Source organism: Convolutriloba macropyga, chromosome 8 (assembly GCF_964194025.1).
Source record: "Convolutriloba macropyga chromosome 8, txConMacr16.3, whole genome shotgun sequence".
In the NCBI taxonomy this organism is placed as follows: Eukaryota; Metazoa; Xenacoelomorpha; order Acoela; family Convolutidae; genus Convolutriloba; species Convolutriloba macropyga.
Window position 1 is genome coordinate 27722484 of NC_134475.1, and position 21793 is coordinate 27744276.

The 21793-nt window shown below is 36.0% G+C and overlaps 2 protein-coding genes across 2 annotated transcripts in view; one reads left to right on the top strand and one right to left on the bottom strand.

Moving 5' to 3' along the window:
• Window positions 1-21793, top strand: part of LOC142344652 (spliceosome-associated protein CWC27 homolog) — a 242091-nt gene that overhangs the window by 38852 nt on the left and 181446 nt on the right. The gene's annotated exons all lie outside the window — the stretch shown is intronic.
• LOC142344650 (uncharacterized) overlaps window positions 690-21793 on the bottom strand; it is a 116550-nt gene continuing 95446 nt past the window's right edge. The window contains exons 16-21 of the mRNA XM_075396467.1: window positions 19498-19773; window positions 11349-11660; window positions 10579-11229; window positions 6024-6161; window positions 4586-5626; window positions 690-1556 (exon numbers count right to left, since the gene is read on the bottom strand). Of these exons, the coding sequence (XP_075252582.1) occupies window positions 1272-1556; window positions 4586-5626; window positions 6024-6161; window positions 10579-11229; window positions 11349-11660; window positions 19498-19773 (2703 nt within the window). The 3' untranslated portion in view covers window positions 690-1271. The remainder of the gene's footprint in view (window positions 1557-4585; window positions 5627-6023; window positions 6162-10578; window positions 11230-11348; window positions 11661-19497; window positions 19774-21793) is intronic.

Below are 21793 nucleotides of genomic sequence, written 5' to 3' on the forward strand. Positions count from 1 at the left end.
TTTGGAAAGAGTTACTCATAGTGTGGAAAATAGAGACTTTTGACGCAATAATGAGTTACAAAATAATGTCCCAAAGTTCACGCTAGCCCCAAAAACGTGGTTGGTGAAAAGCGAGCACATACTCAAATTTATAAAAATTAGTATTAGCCTAGTCACTGGTTTCCAAACACGCTTAACGACGAAATTGAGTATGTACAATGAGCATAGATATGAGCGTGGGTGGGGATGACTGAACAGGGGTCCAATCTTTTAAGAATTAGAACCAAAAACTGTCTCCTCAAAACAGCTTCGGTGAATCGCATACTTGCTCACTAGTAAGGCGTAAGGCTCTACGAGAACTGCTCAGCCACTTAATGCTCTTCCGGGCTTTACCTTTTTATCTTGTTTTAGAGTACCAAAAGTTAAAACAGTCAGACGAAAAATCGTTCAAACAAAAAAGTCGCTCAAAAACAGGACTAATATATTTGCTACAAATTTTGAGAACAATTAAACCGAAAAACGGCAGAGAATCATTCTTCCTCGATACCTTACAAGAGTACGTAACAAAAAATAGTACACTGGAAGCTATATGATTACAAATGAAATTTGTGGAAACCATGGTTTCTTGATTCCTTTCGACATCGTGACACTCTTGTTGATGGACTAAGTATTAATCTGTTGTTGACTTTATGGAGATGAACAAAAAGGAGTACAAACAGAAAGTTGAATTCAGCTAGATTGATCAACGCTTTTACGACACATGGATAATTTGTAAATAGGATAATAGAAACATTCTGTCAAATCTGATTACATTTCAATACGATCAAATTATATTTATTCCTTTGTGATTATAACTCAGGTGGTATTTCGATTTCAAATCCAGCACCAACTACGAGTCTTCTCGTCATATTGCCTTCAGAGTTATTTTAAACTGAGACGGATATTATTCATTCATAACATTCAACAACTCACATAAGCACCATGACTAAAATTAATAGAGAAAAAAAGTCTTTTGGGTTTCCACTGTTTGCTTATCATTTGGGACTGATCAGTAAACACTCTAACAAAAATAATTTAAATGTTTGTTTAACTAACATCGAGTTTATTCGTAATAGAACCACATATGTAGGGATATTACTATCTTCTCCGTGTTTTTCCTTGAAAGGATTTTTCTCAAGATCTTCCTTCGTAAATGCAGCTTACATAAACACATTTCAGTTTTGTCTCAATACTTGGTAAATTTTCAATGCTCGTTTTAAATGCAGCTCGGACGTTATTTTCATCTCTCATTGTCAGTCATCTTGTTTTTGGGATGTTATCTTTCGTCCACCCTGCTCTCGTATCGTGTTGTAATGGGCTAACATGATGGGCAAGTTGCGCATTATGTGTTTAAGTCTCTGGTCCATTCTAGTGGCAGCCTTGTACGCCTTGTGGTTCTCATCGAATACCGAGTGGGCGTTGTTGACAATTGTAGCCATGTCAGCTATGAACTCTTCCCAGATGTAGCCCTTAATGGTCATCTGTCGCTCTATTGAACTGAAGTCCGCTTTTCTTGACACTTGTGAGTAAGCGGGCACCTACACATACCAAAGTAAAGCCGCATAAAAAGTGGGTGAACATTTTTCTGAGCGAAAGTCAACGCTATTCTTAACTATCGGCTATTTTTAACTAGACAGCTTCGGAGAACGTCATTTACAATTTTATCTTTATACTGAACAAACTCATCTGATATACAAAAATTTTGATCTAAATACTTTTGCCTTATATAAAAGTTTCCATGCTCAACTGAAATCACCCCAGGAATGAAACCACCGAATCTGAAATAGTCAGAAGCTCCAAAAACATGAATGCAAAAAGTTAATATTTTTTGAGAAATTTAAACTTACAACAATATACACTTTTTGTTCCGACCCTCTTGAGGGGGGAGGAACTATATACTCAAATGGGTTTTTTTTGTTCCGTGAATTTTCGCCGCTCGATATATTCATCGTAGAGAGTTGAGACTGGTATCATTAGAAAGCTCGTCCAGCGTAGAATATGGAATTAAAAAGATTTTTTTAATTTTCGTTTTCTACAGGGAGTTATCGAGGTTTAAACTTCTGAGAAAAGAAGAGTGGATTCACGTTGTTTTTATTCACATTTTCCGGAATTTTTGCCTAAATTTTCGTCAATTTTGCTAACATTTGTTATAATTTCTTAGAATAGTGTCGTTGATTTTATTTTTGAAGACGAACAAGCATTGTTGATTGTTTTGATTTAATTTTTTTGGTCAAAAAATCTAGATAAACATTTAAAAATTTAGCCTTTTTCATCAAAAACAGCACGAAATAAGCTACTTTAGTCCACTTTGATTAAATTTGCCGACAGTACAACCCCAAACAACACTCATACAATCTTTGTAGACTCAGAGGGGGGCTATTTCTACTTCAGAGTCCGCTGAGAGTGCACTGTAGTTAAAACTTTGCCGTTTTTTGCTAACTTTACTCGTTGATTATCAAAAATGCAGAATTTATTTTGAGTTTTCAACTAACAAATTATCTATATCTACAACATTCGAAAAATCAATTATTCCTAACGGACAATAAGTATTAGCAGGGCTAGTTTTGGGCCATTCTTGGACTGTTACAATCCAGAAAAAATTGGGTTGTAATCAGTCGGTCTTTTTTTTTAAAAAAAAAAGACTTTTTTTAATAATAAAGAACAGAACATATCAAATCAAAGCTCAGGAGTGATAGGTCCAACCAATTCGCTTGCTAAGCAGCTCCAAGCTAATGCATTTAGTTTTTTAATTGAAAGTTTATGGTCGTTTCTTTTTTTAAAAATAATTGACTTTTCAAAAATAATGGCTTAATTAACTTTTCCTCTATTTTTTTCTTAATTTGTTCAACTTCTAGATTAGTGCCAGTCATGAAAGACTGCTTCTTCTTTCTACTGATTCAACATTTATTCTCGGTTGCAGTTTTAAGCCTGAAGTTATTGTTTTCTGGCTTTGACACTACAAGATTTCAGATTTTTGTTTGTTTTTATATTTGCCAGTTTTTCACGTTTTCTAATTTTGTCACATTATCACATTATTGACAGTTCTCATGTCACATTATTAGCATTCATAATAAAGCACAATTGAACATATTAAAATCCTGAAAGATATACATCATTTTAACGGCCTCGACGCCTCTTTCTTGAAGAAATGAATTGAATTTTTTAATTTTGTCTCTAACTGTCATTTATACTTTGTCGTTTCGATCGTATGAAATTTCCTGTATAGTGATAGCTTTCATTGGCTTTTCATGGAAGAATAGAAGAACCGATATTCTGATATTAGTAGATAGCTGATGGCTTTCATGACTTTGAAAACAATCGTTTTCCAAAATTAAAAAAAAAACTTTAACTTCGCCATTTTGTTCTTTTTAAGTTTCTTTTTGTTACCTAATCTCGTTAGTTAATTACAGGTCAAATATGACATTATGGGTGTCAAGGGAATAAAAGGGATTGGTGTCCCAAAATCTTTTTTTAAAGAATTCGTTATGATCTTACTGGCTTCGACAACGGTTTTTCACAAAAAAAAGTAAATTAATTTGATTTTTGTCATATTTGACGTTCTTTTTGTAGATGCAAGAAATACTCTGGATCATTAAGGGTCTCGAGGGCTTCATTTTCATGAATAAACGACCCTATTTAAATAGCTCTTTTTGTAATTGATGCCTTTCATGACTGAATGTAATTTTGTTTCGAAAAAAAAATTAAAAGCATTACATACTATAGCACTTCGCTTTTTTGTCTACTTGTTACCTAGTCTTACTAATGAATGGCCACGTACTACAGTATAGCTGTTTGAAGAAGGCGCAATCAAATATATTTCGAGTGCCAAAATTTGGCTTGACGGTTTTGACAGCGTTTTCTGTCAAGTTTCAATTGAAATTTTGTTTGTTCTTTGTTGTTCTTTTTAGCCGCTTTAAAAAATGAATAAGGACAGGTCCTAATGCCCTTCTATAGAAGCAGTGGTAATCGTAAATTTGTGGTAATATTAATTGATTCCTAGTGGTACTTATTACTTTGAAGTTAACTGTTTCAAAAAAATAAGTTAATTTTTTTTACTTTACTGTTTTTGTTCTTTTTTGTATAATTGTTACCAAACCTTTTTATGGACTGGTCGCATATGTTTTCCGGTGATTTATAAGTTATTTTTGTTTAGTTTTAGGTTTATCTGACGGTATGTTGACTTTTTTATTAATTTTAGTTTTTAAGAGGGACATAAATTTTTTGATGTAATTAATGTTTGTTGTTGTTGTTTGATTTTGCTGTTCGTCTTGACTCGCTTTCTTAATATTGACATATTACAGCAATCTAATGCATCAATTTTTACTCCACTGAGTTATTTGCTTTGGAGGCTATCTTATCGTTCATACAGATTTTTTGAAAAAGACTTGGGCTTTTTTGGGATTCGCAAAAAATAATTTTTGGGTTTTTCTATCTGTTCCTCATTTAGTAGACAACTATGCCAAAATTGTGGATGAGCGGGGTCGGAACCTTATGTGCCATCGCACATTACCGAGCCGCCTTGTTTAAATTGGCTTTGAAACAATTTGAACTAGTAGAAACTACTAACGCATTCGACATTCTCGAAGACAATGAAAGACGTTTTGGTTCGTATGTCCAAGAAGATCTTCTCACAGATGTCCACCACTTCATCCACCTCCTCTTTAACAACAACCAGCCGAGTTGCCCCACCAGACTTCCCTGTTTTACTGGGGCTTCCTGGGGCCGAGGAGGAAGAGGAGGCTTCGGCCAATCCTGAACTGTCATGTGGTAATTCTTCAGAAGCAGTATTTGAGTTAGTTGTGCTACTTGACGGAGGTGTAGCCACATGAAGCGATGACTTTTTGGCAACAGGCGATGATGATTCGGACACACTAATTTTATTATCATTAGTTGAACCAGATTCTAACTTGTTTTTAGCTGACTCTTGATTTGATTCCTCGTTCCTATAGTTTTTGGAATGTGACGGGCTCACAGAACGTTTGTGGTCATCGCCAGTTTGGGTATGACTAGTTATTGCACTCACCTTTGTCGACACTGATTCCCGTTCAGGTGATGGGCTTTCTATTTTGCCAGTTGGTTCAGTATTTTCGCTTCCACTGCGAGCTTCTAACTTGGATACGCTTTTATCCTTGGGTGACTTAAGCTCCCGTTTCGGGCTAACAACATCGATCCTAGCCAGTTTCAGACTAATTTGTTTATCAAACTTTATATCACTCTTGTCGCCCATAACTTGAGCATTGCGATTTGGTGATGACGCATCTTTTAAACTGCCGCTTAAGGTCTCAGTTCGAGGACTAGCACGTTCTTCCTGTATCAACTTTAATTTCTTATTAGGCGATTTCTTGACCTTTTTGAACTCAGGAACATACATCGGTTTCAGGGAGGCGCCCTCTGCGTTATGTTGAGAATCCTGAGACTGGTCATCATCATTTCTCTCAGGTGTTAGCTCTTGAGACACTGTACTTGAATCTTGTTGATTTGGGGATTCAGATGTCTTGTGCTTGGATCTTGTCTTCTCATAGTGGCTTTTCATGATTGGAAGTCGTTGCATCAGATGAAGCATTCTTGCATCCAGTTTCAGCGCAGCTTTGTGAACTGTATGTGATTCCTAGGTAAAGAAGAAATTCTCTAAATAACTAATTACAACCGTATTCTGAATTTGTTTTGTGTTCAAACACCGCCAATATATGCACGTTGAAAACAGTTAGCACTAACAACACGATAGCCACCTATGACCTGTTTCTAGTTTTAACACGAAGTGTGACAATGGACCAAATTTAATTTACTGATTTAAACTTTTGAGGTTGTTGAGTCACAAATCGTCGCAAAAAATAAGCAGCACTCGTTATTTCCAAAACTCTGCGCCAATGACTATTTTTTTCCGAGAAATTTAAAATTATCCATAATAAAGTCTAAGATCAGACCAAATTAGGATCAAGTTAAATTAAATTGATCCATTTAGAAATTGATTGATTTTTATATAGACAATCAAATATTTCGCTCACTTCGAAGACGACAAGTGCGTTGTTCACAATAATGGCCATATCTCGAATAAACTTGGCCCAAATATAGCCACTTTCGCCCATTCGACCCTCAATTCCCATCAAGTCCACGCGCTTACTCACTGACAAGTAGTTGGGTACCTGTGAACACATGAATATTACCTATCATCAATGGCCAGCGCAAAAAATATCTCGGATGTACAAAAAAATACGGATCAAGTACGGATCACGCTCAAGAATTGTTTTACCAAAATTCTTGAAACTTCATAGCCAACTAGTAAATAGATGCAAGAGATGCTAGATTGTCAGCACTAAATTCTAAATTCAAAACTCACGTTATTCATTCACGTGCCTATCTGATTGTTGGGACCTACTCGTATTAAACTTGTCACCCAATAAGTGGGGGCGGCAATTAAAACTTGCTATCTTTGTCTCACCCAATGAGCAGGGCGTATAATGTCAAACTTATGTTCTCATCCATTTAAAAACATAGCCGGCAGAATGCCAGATTGAAAGAAAAAGAAAAGAAGAGATAAATTGAATAAATTTTTTCTGTTTTTTGTGTCGAAAAGTGTTCTAATTTGGCGTGCATTTTCAGTTGGAGTCTAAAACTATACTTAATTCAATTTCTAAACTGAAAGCTAATAAGCTTAATACCAATGACAGCTAGCGAATACTAATGAACTTTGATAACCTAATTCTCAGTGACTTAATTACCGGGTATTATCTGTTTATCCCGTCTCTTTTGATTTTGATCTTTTGACTTTGACAGTATTCACCACAATGCGTAATTGAATGTGTGAAAGAATCTAAAATCCATTCAGTTGAAAGAGTCAGTAAGTCAGAAGTCGAACGTGAAAATCGTGACTTATATAAAACGAAAACCGTGATCAAAAGGTGAAGCGAATTTAAAAACATAGCTGGCAGATTGCCAGAAAATAGCCGCAATAGATTCGTAGATCGGCAGTCTAAAAAACAGTAAAAAAGACAGACCAAAAAAATTCGTCTTTTCATTGAAGGCTGATCTGTTATATTTTGATTAAAAATCTGTATAAGTTATTGCTGCCTCTATTAGCTGATCTCAAATAACCTTCATTTAGAGTGATACATACCCATTTGACCTTATCTCTTTGAATTAAAGTGAATAAAAGTCAATTTCAAAGTGAGGAAGTCATTTTTGAGAGTGAGGTAAGTCAAGTGTTACCAAAAATTTAATCACGCGCATGAACACAAAAACTCGCTCCACTAAGAGCGAAAAATGACGTCACACATGCAATTCAGTTGAAATTGCATGAACGAATGAACAAAAAATGGCTGTGACGTCATATGGTCGTAACAAAAATCATGACGACGAAATAAAAAAAACCAAGAGAAGGCCAATAATAGCCTCAGCTATCGCTGTGCGGCTATTAAAAAGAAGAGCGCCTAAATAATGGCCGTTGAGAGGCTGACGGCGGCCATAAAAACATAAACCAACTAATAACGGAAGAATTGCTCTCGAACGACAGGCGGTTCGAAAAACATTTGACCCCGCCAGGATTCAAACCATTGACATCCCGATCCATAATCAGATGCACTGCCCACTCGTCTATCAGGCCCTTCTTGTTGCTGTGCTTTACTTCGGAGTGAGAGCAATAGAGATCACTCAAAAATGCAGAACGAAAGCGTGAAAAAGTCACTTGAGAAATCAAAGAATGTTCTAGAAGAAAAGCGCAAAAACAGTCAAGCAAAAAATTTGCATAAAAAAGACCAACACGCCCACAATAATTGATATGAACTTCGTCCAAGAGCAATTAAAAATGGAAAACTAACTGGCAAAAATAAGGGAGGAGCTATAAAAGACAGCAAAAACTTTTAATCAAGAATGCAGATCAATCTGATAAACTTGAACTTTAGAAAGGCAAATTCAATTATTGTTAGCAATTAATGGCTTAGAAGGATAATATTGCTGGGTGTTTCAAACTGTCATAAGAGATGTACACCAGAAAAAGTAAATCAAAATAAACAGATTTTGGCGCCGGAACTAACTTCAGTGCACTTTTCATTTGACTTTCAGTAGTAAACTGTCACCAATTGAATTCAGATGTTTAAAACTGTGAATCAGAGAGCAATATATCACACACTCAGCAGATTGCCGGAAAATAGCCGCAATAACATTGATTGTGATTGAAAGAGAAAATTTTTCTCTTTAAATTTTGGTTGTTGTACAAAAAGCGCTTTAAAGAGGCGCGCTCTATTTTGATCAGATTTTGTAGTTTGACAAACTCATGTTTCTCAACAGATGATACGGAGATTAGTACCAATATCAAAGAACACTAGTCATGTTAAGAAAGACTAATTAGAACAAAGTTTAAATAATAGGCATCAAAAACTTTCTTTATGAGTTAAACCGGCTTCTATTTTTGATTTCGTTGTTTGGTACTAACTCTGTTTATTTCAGACTTCGGTACTGAGCAACTGCAGTTTAAAAGCTCTTTGAGTAGAAATAGAGAACAATAAAACTATCCCAGAGAAGTCCAAACGATTTCAGGCAAAATGTTGAACAAGCTCAAGGTAAACGAACCGAACAAATTGAAGAAAAAAGAGGAGCGCATAAATAATAGCCGTTGAGAGGCTGGCAGCGGCTATTAAACAAAAACAGTCCATTACGTTGGACTAAATGCTCCCGACAGGCAAGGCAATAAAATTCAGAGAGGGTGTGAAGCCTGGGGAGGAGTCCTTGGCAACTCAGCTACTCCGGCTTTTCTATCGGAATTCCAAGCGCGCAACAGTATTAATATCGGAATAAGAGCAATTCAGATCACGTAAAAATAATGAACTCAAGCGTGAAAAAGTCACTAGAGAGCGAAAGAATGATCTAGAACAGATCTAGAACAGGAGCGTAAAACGGTAAAGCAACAATTTTGCATATAGAAAGCCACACACGTTTACAATACTTATTTCAAAATTCGTTCTATGGCAATTAATAAAGCAAAAATCTCTGAAATTGAAAGACGTAGAAGCCAATAGAAAAAATCCATAGTCAAGCAAAAATTTTGCAAAACAAACAAGAAAGTCATGCCTACAATAATTGCTTCAAACTTCGTTCGAGACCAAATCATCAACTTATCACAAAGACTAGAGATCGGCTATCATGTTGACTATTAAGTTAAAACATACCCGGCAGATTGCCGGAAAACAGCCGCCGTTGATTCCAATAAGCATGATTGGGATTGAAAACATGATTGGGATTGAAAATTTTAAGTCCGATTTATTTTGATTGCATTTCGTAGTTGAACATATTTCTAATTCTTAGAGAGAGGATACATGGGCTACTATCAATACCAATAAGCATTAGAGATGGTAACTAAGACTTATAGGAACGGCGTTCAAATAGCGGGCATCTAAAATTGGGCTTTAAGGGTTTATCCCGTTTCCATTTCTGACTTCAATTTTTTATACTGACTCTGTTCATTTTGAATTGCTTTGCTGAGCAACTGATGCTCAAAATCACTTTTAGCAGAATGAGAGAAGAGAGAAACTAGCCTAGAGAAGTCAAAAAGGTTTTTTTGTTCGACGAATTAAAAAACATAGCCGGAAGAATTCCGGAAACGACTCGGAGAAAACTGCCCATACTTATGATTGAACAATTAGAACAACTATTGTGAACCCTGAACCTCCACAAAAGCCATGAAAAATTATGGAAGAAAAGAAACGGCATTCAAAAACAACTTGAACAAAAAAACTAGAAAAACTTAGTTTTTTTAATAGTACAGGGAAACATAAAGCCGAGTAAAGTTCCTTTGCAATTAGAGCCATAAAAAGCTCGCAAAACAATGGGCAATTCATAATAGGCTAAGAAACTTGTCTAAGATTTAAAAAAAAGAAAAACTGCAAAAAAAATAAGGAAAATTGTTTAAAATTTCAATTTTTCTGTCAATTTTCCTAAGAAAAAAATGATTGATACCAAAAAAACTTTAATCAATTGTCATCTGAATACTCCTTAAGTAACAAGCTTCTATTCAAATCCCACTTAGAGCATTAAAACAAAAAACAGGCAAAAAATCATTAAATTTCGTCTAAAAATCAGCAAAACTGATCAAAAACCTCCAAATTAGCATTAAACTCAAATTAACTATTTGAAACCTTCAATTCCTATCAAAACAAGCCTAAAACTAATACAATATCATAATCAACCCTCATAACCAGCAAAAGTTGCAAAAAACAGCTTTTAAAAGCCGCACGTGAACAAAAAAATTTCGCTCGCTTAGAGAAAATTTTTTCACATCAATTTCTCGCTCTCTGAAAAACAGCGGTATGAACAAAAACCACTCTCTTTTCGCTCCACTCTTCACTTTTGTTCAGCGCCAAAATCACTCCAAATTGTTTTACGCGTTTAATTTCTCGCTTCAAAAATCACTCCAATAAAATTGATTAAGAAAAGGACTTCTCCGATACTCCTCTTCGAGTCGCAAAAAAAATTATGAGCCCTATAATAGCCGGCTGAGAAGATGAGGGCGGCTATTAATGATGAGCGTCTTGAATACTCGCCGCATGTATTTATATCCTAAAGACTTACCTCAGAAACATTCTGGAATACTTGAAACGTGTACTTGGATTTGATGTCCTGTAGAATTTTATTGCATATGTCCACCTCCTCGTTAACTTCCACCTTTTGAACTTTAGTGGTCAATGCTTTCAAAGAGCCAGCATTTGGCGTCCTTTCTGGACTCTTACTGGTCGATCTTTCCGGAGTTACCGCAGCATCCGAAACTTGATCATTAATTCCTTTGGTTTCAGCTTGTTTATCAGTTCCTTTGGAAATACTTTGGTCAAAAAATCCGGAATCATTTCTGTTATCTTTTTTAACTTTGGTTCGAGCGTCTGGACTTGAAGCCATCTTGGCACGTTTCGATGACTCCGGACTTCGATTCGATTTCGAATCCTGCTTAATGGGCTTTTCTTTCCTTTGCGGTGATGAAGTATCAGCTTTTTGAGAACGTACTTGTCTGTACTCCTCGCGTAACCGCGGAACCTGATATAACAACGAAAGTAGTCGGACATCTAACCGCATGGCTGCACTAAAAATTTCAGGCTCTACGTTTCTGAACTGCTTCATTGCACGGTTGACTAAAGTTGCCAAATCCTGCGCAAAATTCGATGCTTTGTAGTCGGAGCTTTGAAGGTCGGCAGCAATTGACTCGAAATCGGTCATTTCTTCTAAGTACTCCTGAAAAAAACGATTTCAAGATGCATACCAGAATAATTCATTTCATAGGGAGGAATAAGAAGCGACAAAATGCTGACTATTTTCTTTTTTCATATTTTCCGACCAGGACGAAATCTTACCTTCGATATTTTCTCGAAGCACGCAAACTGTTCCGTTTGTCTGAGTGAATCCAAAATTGACCTACAGATAGCTTTCTCTTCATCAAATACAATCTCCTCCTCCAGCTCCAATGCTGCCCCGTTTCTTATTCTCTCTTCTTTCAATTTGGAGGATTCTATTGGCGATTTTGTAGTGTCATTTTTCTCCAGCGTTGATGAACTTTGGAAGGCATCAGCGTCGGTTTTTAACTTCTTCGCAGCTGATGCAGACAGTTGCCCAGCACTTTTCGAATTCTCGGCATTCGGGTGTTTGGTTTCCCTCTCGGGTAATTTCTGAATCACAGCGAGTTCTTTTTACCAACTTGATCGATTTAGCAGCCCAGTTAGATAACATTCTGATTCGGATAACATCACCGAATTTAACAATCAGGATGTCTAGGGCAAAATTGATATTCGCATATTGCCAGATACCAACAGATTTGTTTAAAAGGGAATTCAAAAACACCCTCCTACACTAAATTGTCATCATGGCTTTGTCTATAGCTAGGTACGACTAGGGAGGCTAGCTTAAACTTAATTGGGGGGAGACCATTTTTACGGGTGGAATGAGGTTGCGAGAGTGGAAGGCGGTGGACGAGGAAAGAGGGGGGGGGGATTGGACGGGGTGACAAACACTTAAGAACCGACCTTCATACCATAAATTTATATCTCAACAACCGTTTCTGTGAATCACAGACTTAGATACTTAGAGACTAGCTAGTGAGCCGTAAGGCTCTAACAGAACTTAATGCCCTCCAGGCTTTACCAGTTTTTCCTTTTTTTGAAGACGAAAAGTCAATTGAACAGTCCTCAAAACGAAGACGAACAGTCCTCATCTAGTGAAGACGAAAAATCCTCAAAAACGGGATAAATTGGTAGAGCCCGGAGGGCATTAAGTTCGCTTAGACTCTTTCGGTTCACTCGATTCCAAGTATGCGATTCTGCGAAACTTTCGCAGACATAAATTTATGTTGTGAAGGGCGGTTCTTAACCTTAAAAATTTGAACCCCGTCACCCCCGACACTCCCCAGTCCACCTTCTCCACCTGGCGATTGGGACAAAATAGCAATTTCGAAGAAACGCACGTGTCAGAATAGTCTAAATGCCTAAATTCAGTTTGAACGAATTTATAAAGCACAATTTACAATTTTAGATTTAAGATTTCATTGTTGCGACCCCGCTTGTGGGGGGAGGAACTATATATTCAAATGGGTTTTTTTGTTCTGACAATTTTGGCCGATAGATATATTCATCGTAGAGAAATGTGAGTGGTATCATCAAAAAGCTCGTCCAGCGTAACATTCGAAACAAAAAAGATTTTTTTGAATTTCGATTTTTTTCGTGGAGTAATCGAGGTTTAAAGTTTTGTGTGAACACGTGGTATTTAGCATGATTTTGTTCACTTTTGGGGGAATTTTCGTTAAAATTAAAGATTCGTTCTATAAAAATAGTAACTTAAAATTATATTTCACGCAACAAATGAATCAATTTTGTGTTCCTAATAGACGAAAGGCGATAAAAAGACTAGTTTACTATCAAGAAAATTCGAAATTGTGAGCTCCTTTTTTTAGAAAACGTTTCATATTTTTGGTTTTTTCAAGTCAGCTAGATGCTATTCACTTTTCATATCCAGGTTCCGTTAATGACAAACCTCATTAAAGTCAAATGAAGCCCAATGAACAAACAAAATCGTTTTCAAGAAATCGTTCGTGTTTTTTGGCTTCGAGTTTTCGTAAATTTAATCGAAAGTTTGATTCTTTTTTTGATTTTAAAAAATTTTCGGAGTCCTATGGCATAGACTCGTTGACTAAAAGTGCAATAGGTTTTTTAAGTGAACCTATCTAGTGCTTTAAATGGACAGCTAATGGCTTTTAAGGCTTTGAAAATAAATTTTCGGATATTTTTTTCAACATTAACCGATCATAAATTCATTTTTCTGAACTGTAGGTTAGTCTCAGTAACTACAGGACGCCTGTCCTTCCTACTGGAACCAAAATTAATCCGGTTAGCAGTTTAATCTAACTATAGGTCATTTGACTTCAATGCAACAAGATTTCAAAAAAATTTTCAAAATTTTTTTGAATATTTTTTTATTATTGGTTCCTTTTGAAATCTTATAACAATATATTAAAATTGATAGCTCCCATTGGTTTGGAGAAAGCGTTCAAAGGATCATAGATAACGTTTTCAGAGAAAAACGTATGGTTTAAATGGCTCCGAGACTTTCTTCTCGAGCACTTTACTGAATTTTTGGTTTTTGCCTACATTAATTGTTGTTTTCATAGTCAAAAGACTTATTGTGATGTCTTATTGATTACCTATGCTTGAAAAACATCCTTGTCCCCATCGAGGCATAACTGAGCGTAATTATTGACATCCGTTTAAAGCTATTGAATTTAATGTCTGTCAAGACTTTAAAAAAAATCTTGAACTTTTTTTTGAAAATTAACCGATCGTTAACTTATTTTCGTGAACTGTAAGTCAGTCTCAGTTCCTTTTATTTTTCTACTCCAACCAATGTTCATCTAGTTAGCGGTTTTATCTTCTAACAATTGGTTTTATGACTTCGATGCATGAGTTTTCATAATTTTTTTTTAATTTTTGGATTCTTTCCGTAATTTTGGTTCCTTTGGAAATCCTATCACATTATCTTTATATTGATGGCTCCCATTGGCTCAGAGGAGACCTTCAATGGAACTTAGATACTGTTTTCAGAGAAAAGCTTGTGGTTTAAAATGGCCGACACTTCTCGCATTTTTGGATTTTGCCTGTATTTGTTGCTGTTTTCATAGTCAGTGACTTGATGTAATGTCTTATCGATGAATTGTGAATGCAAAACATTGTTGTCGTCCCATCGAGGCATAATTTAGCGTATTCGTTGACTTTCGTTGAAATCTATTGAATTTAATGGCGTTGATACTAAGGGCTTTCTCAAAAATTGCGTTGTTTAAATGTTTTTGCTCATATTTGTTGATTTTTGAAGTCATTTTGTTAAAAAAGAAGAATCTCATTGCTGTTAAAAGAATTACTTGAAAATAGAAAATTTTTTTACTGAAAATTTCATTTCTTTGATGGCTTTTCGCTTGACACTTTTCTCGCTCAATTTCTTTTTGAGTTTGCTGTTTTTGACTGTTTCTTTTATTCTTTATGTAAAACGCTGACCTGTCTCTAGCTTCTAATTAAGTATTAAATTAAAAATTTTACCCCAAGAACTCAGTTTATAGCGAATAGTCAAAGTTTATGATATTAGACATTTGCAAAAATTTTTCAAACTTTTCAGTTTTTGTTTTTCTTTTTGTCAAATTATAACTTTTTCTCATCATTGAGAGGTCCCATCCATTTTCTTGTATTTCAAAAATTAACGTGTCTACGGATATTATGCCAAACTGATGTTTTGTTTGTTGGACAGCATGCGTTTTCACAAAACTTTTGTGAGTGGTATATTTGTTTCTTTTTCTCTTCTTTTAGCACAGTCGGGTAATGACAGATACCAATGATTCTCAAAGGTGGCCCAAGTGAACTTATTTTTTTTCAGCATAACTTTAGCTGAATTAGTCTAAATAAAAACTGAAATAGAAATACTTATGATTCAGATAATAGCTAATGATTTTAATGGCTTCAATAATGTGTTTTCTCAAATTGTTTCTATTTTTTTGATTTTTTCTGCATCTTTAGTCCGTTCCTATGGCTTAGATTAACCAAATGCAGGCCCCATTGGTTTCAATGACGTTGGTTTCAATGACGTTTTGCCCATTGGTTTCAATGACGTTTTATTAAATTTATCAAGACATATTTCATCATAAGCTAATGATTTTTAAGACTTTTGAAATTATTTGTTTTAAAATATTGTTGATTGATTTTTGAATTTCACCTCATTTTTTCTCTCTTTGTCGACTTGCTACCTAGTCTCATTAAGGAAAACTTCCATCTGCTGTATAGTTAGGAAAAAGTAAGTTTTGTAGTTAAGGTTTTATCTGATTGCATTTGACGTTGTTACTAGGTGCTTTAAATTTAGATATTATGTTTTTGCCTTGAGATTTTAGTTTTTGCTTATTTTGTTGTTTGTTTGTTTTTCTCGTAGTCTTTTTAATGGCAGATCTCGTGCGTGTTGTAATGAGGCATGGCATTATGTATTTCAATTAGTAGTTAGGTTTTGTAAAGAGTTTTTTTAAACTCAAATATCTATTTTTGTTATCTCTTCATGTGGTTGACAATGAAGTCAAAAATGTAGGAGCTCGGGTCGGAACATCATGTGCGCACGCACATTAACGAGCCTCCTTGTTTTTTCTCAAATTAATAGGAAAATAATGAGAAACCAAAAGCAATTATCAGTATCAATTCATTAAAAAACCGATCCTTAGTTTATTCTGAACATACTGCAAAAAAACCTTAGAATACCATTATTCAGTACTGATTTAACCTTTTACTATTAGAACACCACGAATCAGTATTGATATACTATGACACTCGGGTCCGGGAAATGGTCAGACGAAAAAAGCGATCAGACGAGAAGTTGGTAGTACAAAAGACTGCAAAAAGACCAACAGGACTAATAGAACTGATACAAACTTCATTTCAGAGCGAAACAATTCAGTCAATTTCACTGTAGAAAATCGGCCTACCAAGTTGTCTCAAATTTACAAAAAAAGTTATTTTGTCACAGATATTGTATCAACAATCAAAAATTTTCAACTCTGGTGCCACTGCCTCTCTCTATCTAGAGACTATCTAGTTCCTCTATCTCACTGTTCAAAAACATCAACATTACGTTCCAACTAAATGTTACTGTCGAAAGACGTCACTCTTTGCTTGTTGATTCCTTCGGTCAGAATCAACGGAGTCATGAAAAATCTGCATAACATATAAGACGCCAGTGTTGATCTAATTTTGCAGAGTTGGACTGATTTAAGACGTTTCCACTTTTTGTTGTTACAGCTTTTATTTCTCATGTGGTAGGAGAGTTGCTTTCCTATTCACTCTGAGGTTTCGTTACAAATTTAAGATTTGAGATATGTTTTTGAAAAATAAACCCAAAAATTTGTAATAGCATTTATGCAGTTAGTGTCTTGTCTTTGCCATTGGTCCTCTTTCAAGGCTACATGCTAGGTTCCCTAAAGCTGTTGTTTTCTTCTCTTGTCTTATTTTTATTGTGCAAAATTTAGCAAGATTCCCCACAGTTTAGCAAGTTGCGGACAAATTTCCATTTCTTCTTGTAAGTTTGCATCTCCTTCTAGAGAGTATCTTTTCATATCTCATGATTGATATTTTGACAGACTAGTTTTTAAACATTTTAGGCTTTAAATTTATTCGATTGAGTTTCAGGAGATATGTGTCCGGATATGCTTGCTTGATTGAGTGTCCTGCTTTGCTCAAAAAACATCAAGTCATGGTTTTTATTATAAGCCGCCGTCATATAATTAGCCGCCGCCTTTTTAAGGCATTATTCGCAGTGTATTTCGCATAATTCAAGAATTTGGTTATCCTCAAGGCACGATAATTGATTTCGACATATGTCACTCAGTATTTCAACTGAATAGGGTTCGAACAATTTCCGTCAATACAGTCAAGGTCAGAGTTGCAGAAAAGTTGCACCAGGAAATATGGCTTGAAAAATAAATATCAAAGAACAATAAAAATACACAAATTATTAGTAGAAAAACACGTTTTAGTATAACTTTTGGCCCTAACTTCTGCACGCTTTTGACGTTCTGTTCATCGTGTTATTTATTTTGCTCCACGTCAAAAAAACCAAGAAATATTTATTTTTAAGGAAAATCTGGATTTCATCTCATAACTTAATGCATTTTCAGCAATAAAAATTTCAAAAGCTCTTTGCTGGAACAGCCAACGAAGGTTGAGCGAATTCCGCTCATACGACCAGCGAGCGGTTGACTTCAGTAGTAGTTAGGGCTTGGTGATGCTAGCATTAGGCCGTGCATTAGTGGGGGTAAGCGGAGAGGGGGGTGGACGAGGGTGCGAATCCAAATTGCAAGGTCGAGCAAGGTGTACGGGGGTAGTAGTGAGGCGGGAGGGTGAGCGGGGGTGGGGTTTATGCACATCCACTTAAATGCCCTCCAGGCTTTGCCTGTTTATCCCGAAGTTAGAAAGCGTCAGACGAAAAATCTGTCAAGCAAAAAATCGCACAAAAAGACCACAGGACTAATAACATAGCCGGTAGTTTGCCGGAAAAAAGCCGCAATAGACGCTCGTGCCCTTCCATGAACTGAAACAACTAAAGAAATAAGATCGACAGATCGCCCACCAGTCCCTTAATAGACCACTAGACTTTTTGGGATAGATTCGGACTGTCAATTTCATGACACATAAGCTCTATAAGGAGAAAGCCCTAATACAGCTTTTCAAAAATAATAATCGAAATAAAAACTCAAGACTCTAATACTCAAGAATTAGGGCATATAAGTTTGGCACCACTTAGATGCACACTATTGATCTTAACTAGTAAATGTTCATAAAATTTAAAGTTCCAGTGAGTTCAGAAGTCATTTATTAGTAGGTAGGTGTTGGGAGGGGGGGTGAGGGGGGGGGTGGGGTAAGGGGGGGGGGGTAGATAGGTGGTGAGGGGTTGTGCAGTGTAGTTTAGATAATTAGGGGTGACTTATATAGGAACAAAAAATCTCAAAATGACCTCTTCACCTTGAACATTACCAGCAGTTTCCAATTACTATACATTACAAACGAAGCTACTGTCAAAGTCCAATGTTCGAAAACAGAAGCCAACAATCAAACATAGCTGGCAGATTGCCAGAAAATAGCCGCAATAGATTCGTAGATCGGCAGTCTAAAAAAACAGTAAAAAAGACAGACCAAAAAATTCGTCTTTTCATTGAAGGCTCATCTGTTATATCTGGATTAAAAATCTGTATAAGTTATTGCTGCCTCTATTAGCTGATCTCAAATAACCTTCATTTAGAGTGACACACACCCATTTGACCTTATCTCTTTGAAATAAAGTAAATAAAAGTCAATTTCAAAGTGAGGAAGTCATTTTTGAGAGTGAGGTAAGTCAAGTGTGACCAAAATTTAATCACGCGCATGAACAAAAAACTCGCTCCACTATGGGCGAAAAATGACGACACACATGCTATTTAGTTGAAATTGCATGAACGAATGAACAAAAAGTGACTGTGACGTCATATGGTCGTAACAAAAATCATGACGAAATAAAAAAAAACCAGGAGGAGGCCAAAAACGGAGGTAAATGCTCGAAAAGAAAGAAGTCAATATTCAAGTTATGAACAAACTTTTTCTCAGCTAAAAAACCTAGAGAATCTCAATACTCCTCTTCGAGTCGTAAAAAAACCACGATGTCCTCGAAAACCTCGAAAAGAAAGAAGTCAAAATTCAAGTTATGAACAAATTTGCTTGCTGCCAAAATACCTGTAGAATCTCAATACTCCTCTTCGAGTCGTAAAAAAAACCACGATGTCCCCAATAATAGCCGCTATCGCTTCGCGGCTATTAATAATTGCTTCAAAATTGTTTGACAGCAATTAAAAATCCTGCTCTGTGTGAGCTTGCAAATGATACCACTTGTGTCGTTCTTCCATCAATATTTCAGGGTGTCAAAAATAGCAAAAATCCAGGCTAGCTAGTGCTCCTCCCTATATGGCAGCACGAGGTCGTAACAATTACAAAGAAAGATGTATGAAAAAATTGTACGCCCGCTCTGTACCAATTGTGTACCTATACTCAATTTAAGACTGTTTGATTTAAACATACCCGGCAGATTGCCGGAAAATAGCCGCCGTTAATTCCCATAACTCTATTGGGATTGAAAGAAAATAAAATATCAACAAAAATTGATTTTTGTATAAAAAACATTTTTAAGTGCGATTTATTTTGATGTCATTTCGTAATTGAACATACTCCTGTCTCTCAGTGAGAGACTACAGGGTCTAGTATCAATAGCAATAGCGATAGTAGAGAAGTCAAAAAGATTTCACGCAAAATGTCGAAAAAGCGGCAAAATGGGTAAAGCGAAAAAAAGTTCGACGAAGTAAAAGAATAGGAGCGCAATAATAGCCGCCAGAGAAGATGAGAAAATAAATGAATCTTAACTGAAAAAATGGCTGCAGCGATGAGCTTTAATTTATGCCAAGACTTAACTTACCGACTGTTTAGCACTTGAAACTGTTAGATTTGTTGCATCATCTGTGATATCATCTTCTTTATCCTCGAAATCGTTAGTATTAATGGCGGTAGAAGTAGCAGTGTTGGTGGAGATGGTAGCGTCTGACAAGGCAGATGAATCCTTGGTTGCAGTTGAACCTGAATCTAAAGGGTCGTCTCTGCTGCGAGTAAATTTACCAAGCATGACTGGAAACTTCTTCAGACTGGTCTCCATCTTCCAGTTGAGTGACAAGCCAGCTTGATACACTCCAGACTCCTGAAAAATCATGAGCAACGCCAATAAACCTATAGAATAGCAGCTCATCATGTGCGCAAAGCAGGAATTGGTATTGTTCGATGTGAGAGCTTCGCCGATATATCCATTTCATTGATATTTCTTAGGGATCCCTCGCAATAAAAACCCTCATTACTACAAGGGACCTCTAAGAAGTTAATTATCATTCGACTCAATTACTTTACTCCGTCATTTTTAAACGACGAAGATTTCTATAATGCTGTTAATAATCCTTAGCTATAAACGAAAAGAAGTTTTCGAACTATTCAATTTTCACAACAGAGATCTATGTAAAACGTAAATTCTCCTTATATGAGACATTGTTAGCATCTATTAGTGACGCTATTTTGCAAAACATTTGAATTGCATTCCTTGAAAACAATACATAAACATAAACCGACAAATGTCGGAAGAATTGCTCTTGAACGACAGGCGAGGCAATTTAATTCATCAGGGACTCTAGCCTAGATCAATTTTTCTTTATGGGTGCAAAAAACTTTTACCCCAACGGGATTCGAACAACTGACCTCTCGATCCATCGCCACCCTCACTTACCACTGCGCTACAACTGTTAATTCTGCTACGCCGCAATCGATTTTATATTAGCAACTTCAGAGCACTAGAGATCACTCAAAAATGATGAACGAAAGCGTGAAAAAGTCACTTGAGAAGTCAAAGAATGTTCTAGAAGAAAAGCGCAAAATTGTCAAGCAAAAGATTTGCATAAAAAATGACACACACGTTTACAATAATTGCTAAAGGAAAGCGTGAAAAAGTCACTTGAGAAGTCGAAAAATGTCCTAGAAGAAAAGCGCAAAATTGTCAAGCGAAAGATTTGCATAAAAAAGACACACACGCGTTTACAATAATTGCTATGAACTGCGTTTAAGAGCAACTAATTAAGAACTATAAACGGTATCAAGAGGTACATCAGATAAGCTTTACAGCTTGTTTTAGGTGGCGTCCCTTTGAAAATCCCATCAATTAAAATTTATTTTCCAAAAATTTATGATGAACTATGAAGTGTGTACCTCAGCCACTAATCCACCAAAAATTAAATCAAAAAAAGATTTACTGTCAAAAATGTAGTTTTTGAATTCTTGCTCTACTAAAATTTTGAGCTGCTATGATTTTATTTTCTCAAGATCTGAAGGAAAAAGGAAATTAGATTTTCAAAAATTATAAGTTTTATTCACTCTCAACTGGAGTGAATTTCCAAGTACTGCAAGATCAATGAATGAGCAAGGTGATCTCTTTTCAGCGTCATCGACAGTTTCCTTCAGAAGTTAGAGACAACATAGGACAAAACGGTGAGTATACTGTGTTTTTATAGAAAAGTTGAAGGCTATCAGTCCGTTTGCGATGAATGAGTGCTCTCAAAATTTTCCATCAATTTTTGTTAGTCTTTTTGTTTGTTCAGCCATAAATCAGTAGTCCATATAAAATCATGCATTTAGAAACATAGCCGGCAGATTGCCGGAATAGCTGCGAAATAGACTTGCGTGCCGTAAAATACAGATGGAAAAAGATACAGAAGTGAGTTGATAATAGTTATCGCCGCCGCCTATAAAACTTACAAGTTTATTTCAAAGGTTGTTTTTGGGTGCAAAAAAAATTTCCCTGCCGCGTCTCGAACCGGCGATCTACGGAATAACAGCCAGACGCCTTAACCACTCGGCTGTCGGACCATACAATCTGTTTTCTTACAATCAACTTTGTTTTAGGAACAGATTCTGTTTCTGAATAACCGCAATTTAGGTCACGCAGAAAGCGTGAAATCAAGCGCGAAAAAGCCATTTAAGCAAGGACGAGACAGAATGTTCTAGAACAAATGTAAAACGAAAATGAAGCGTCAGACGACGAAACAAAAAAAACCAAGAGCACCGCAATATAGCTACGCTCAGCTTACAGCTTCGCAGCTATAAAAAACATTATAGAACTATCATTTTTAGTTGAGGACGATAGTTGCAAATTCTGTAAAAAAAAACTCCCGCAAATTTCC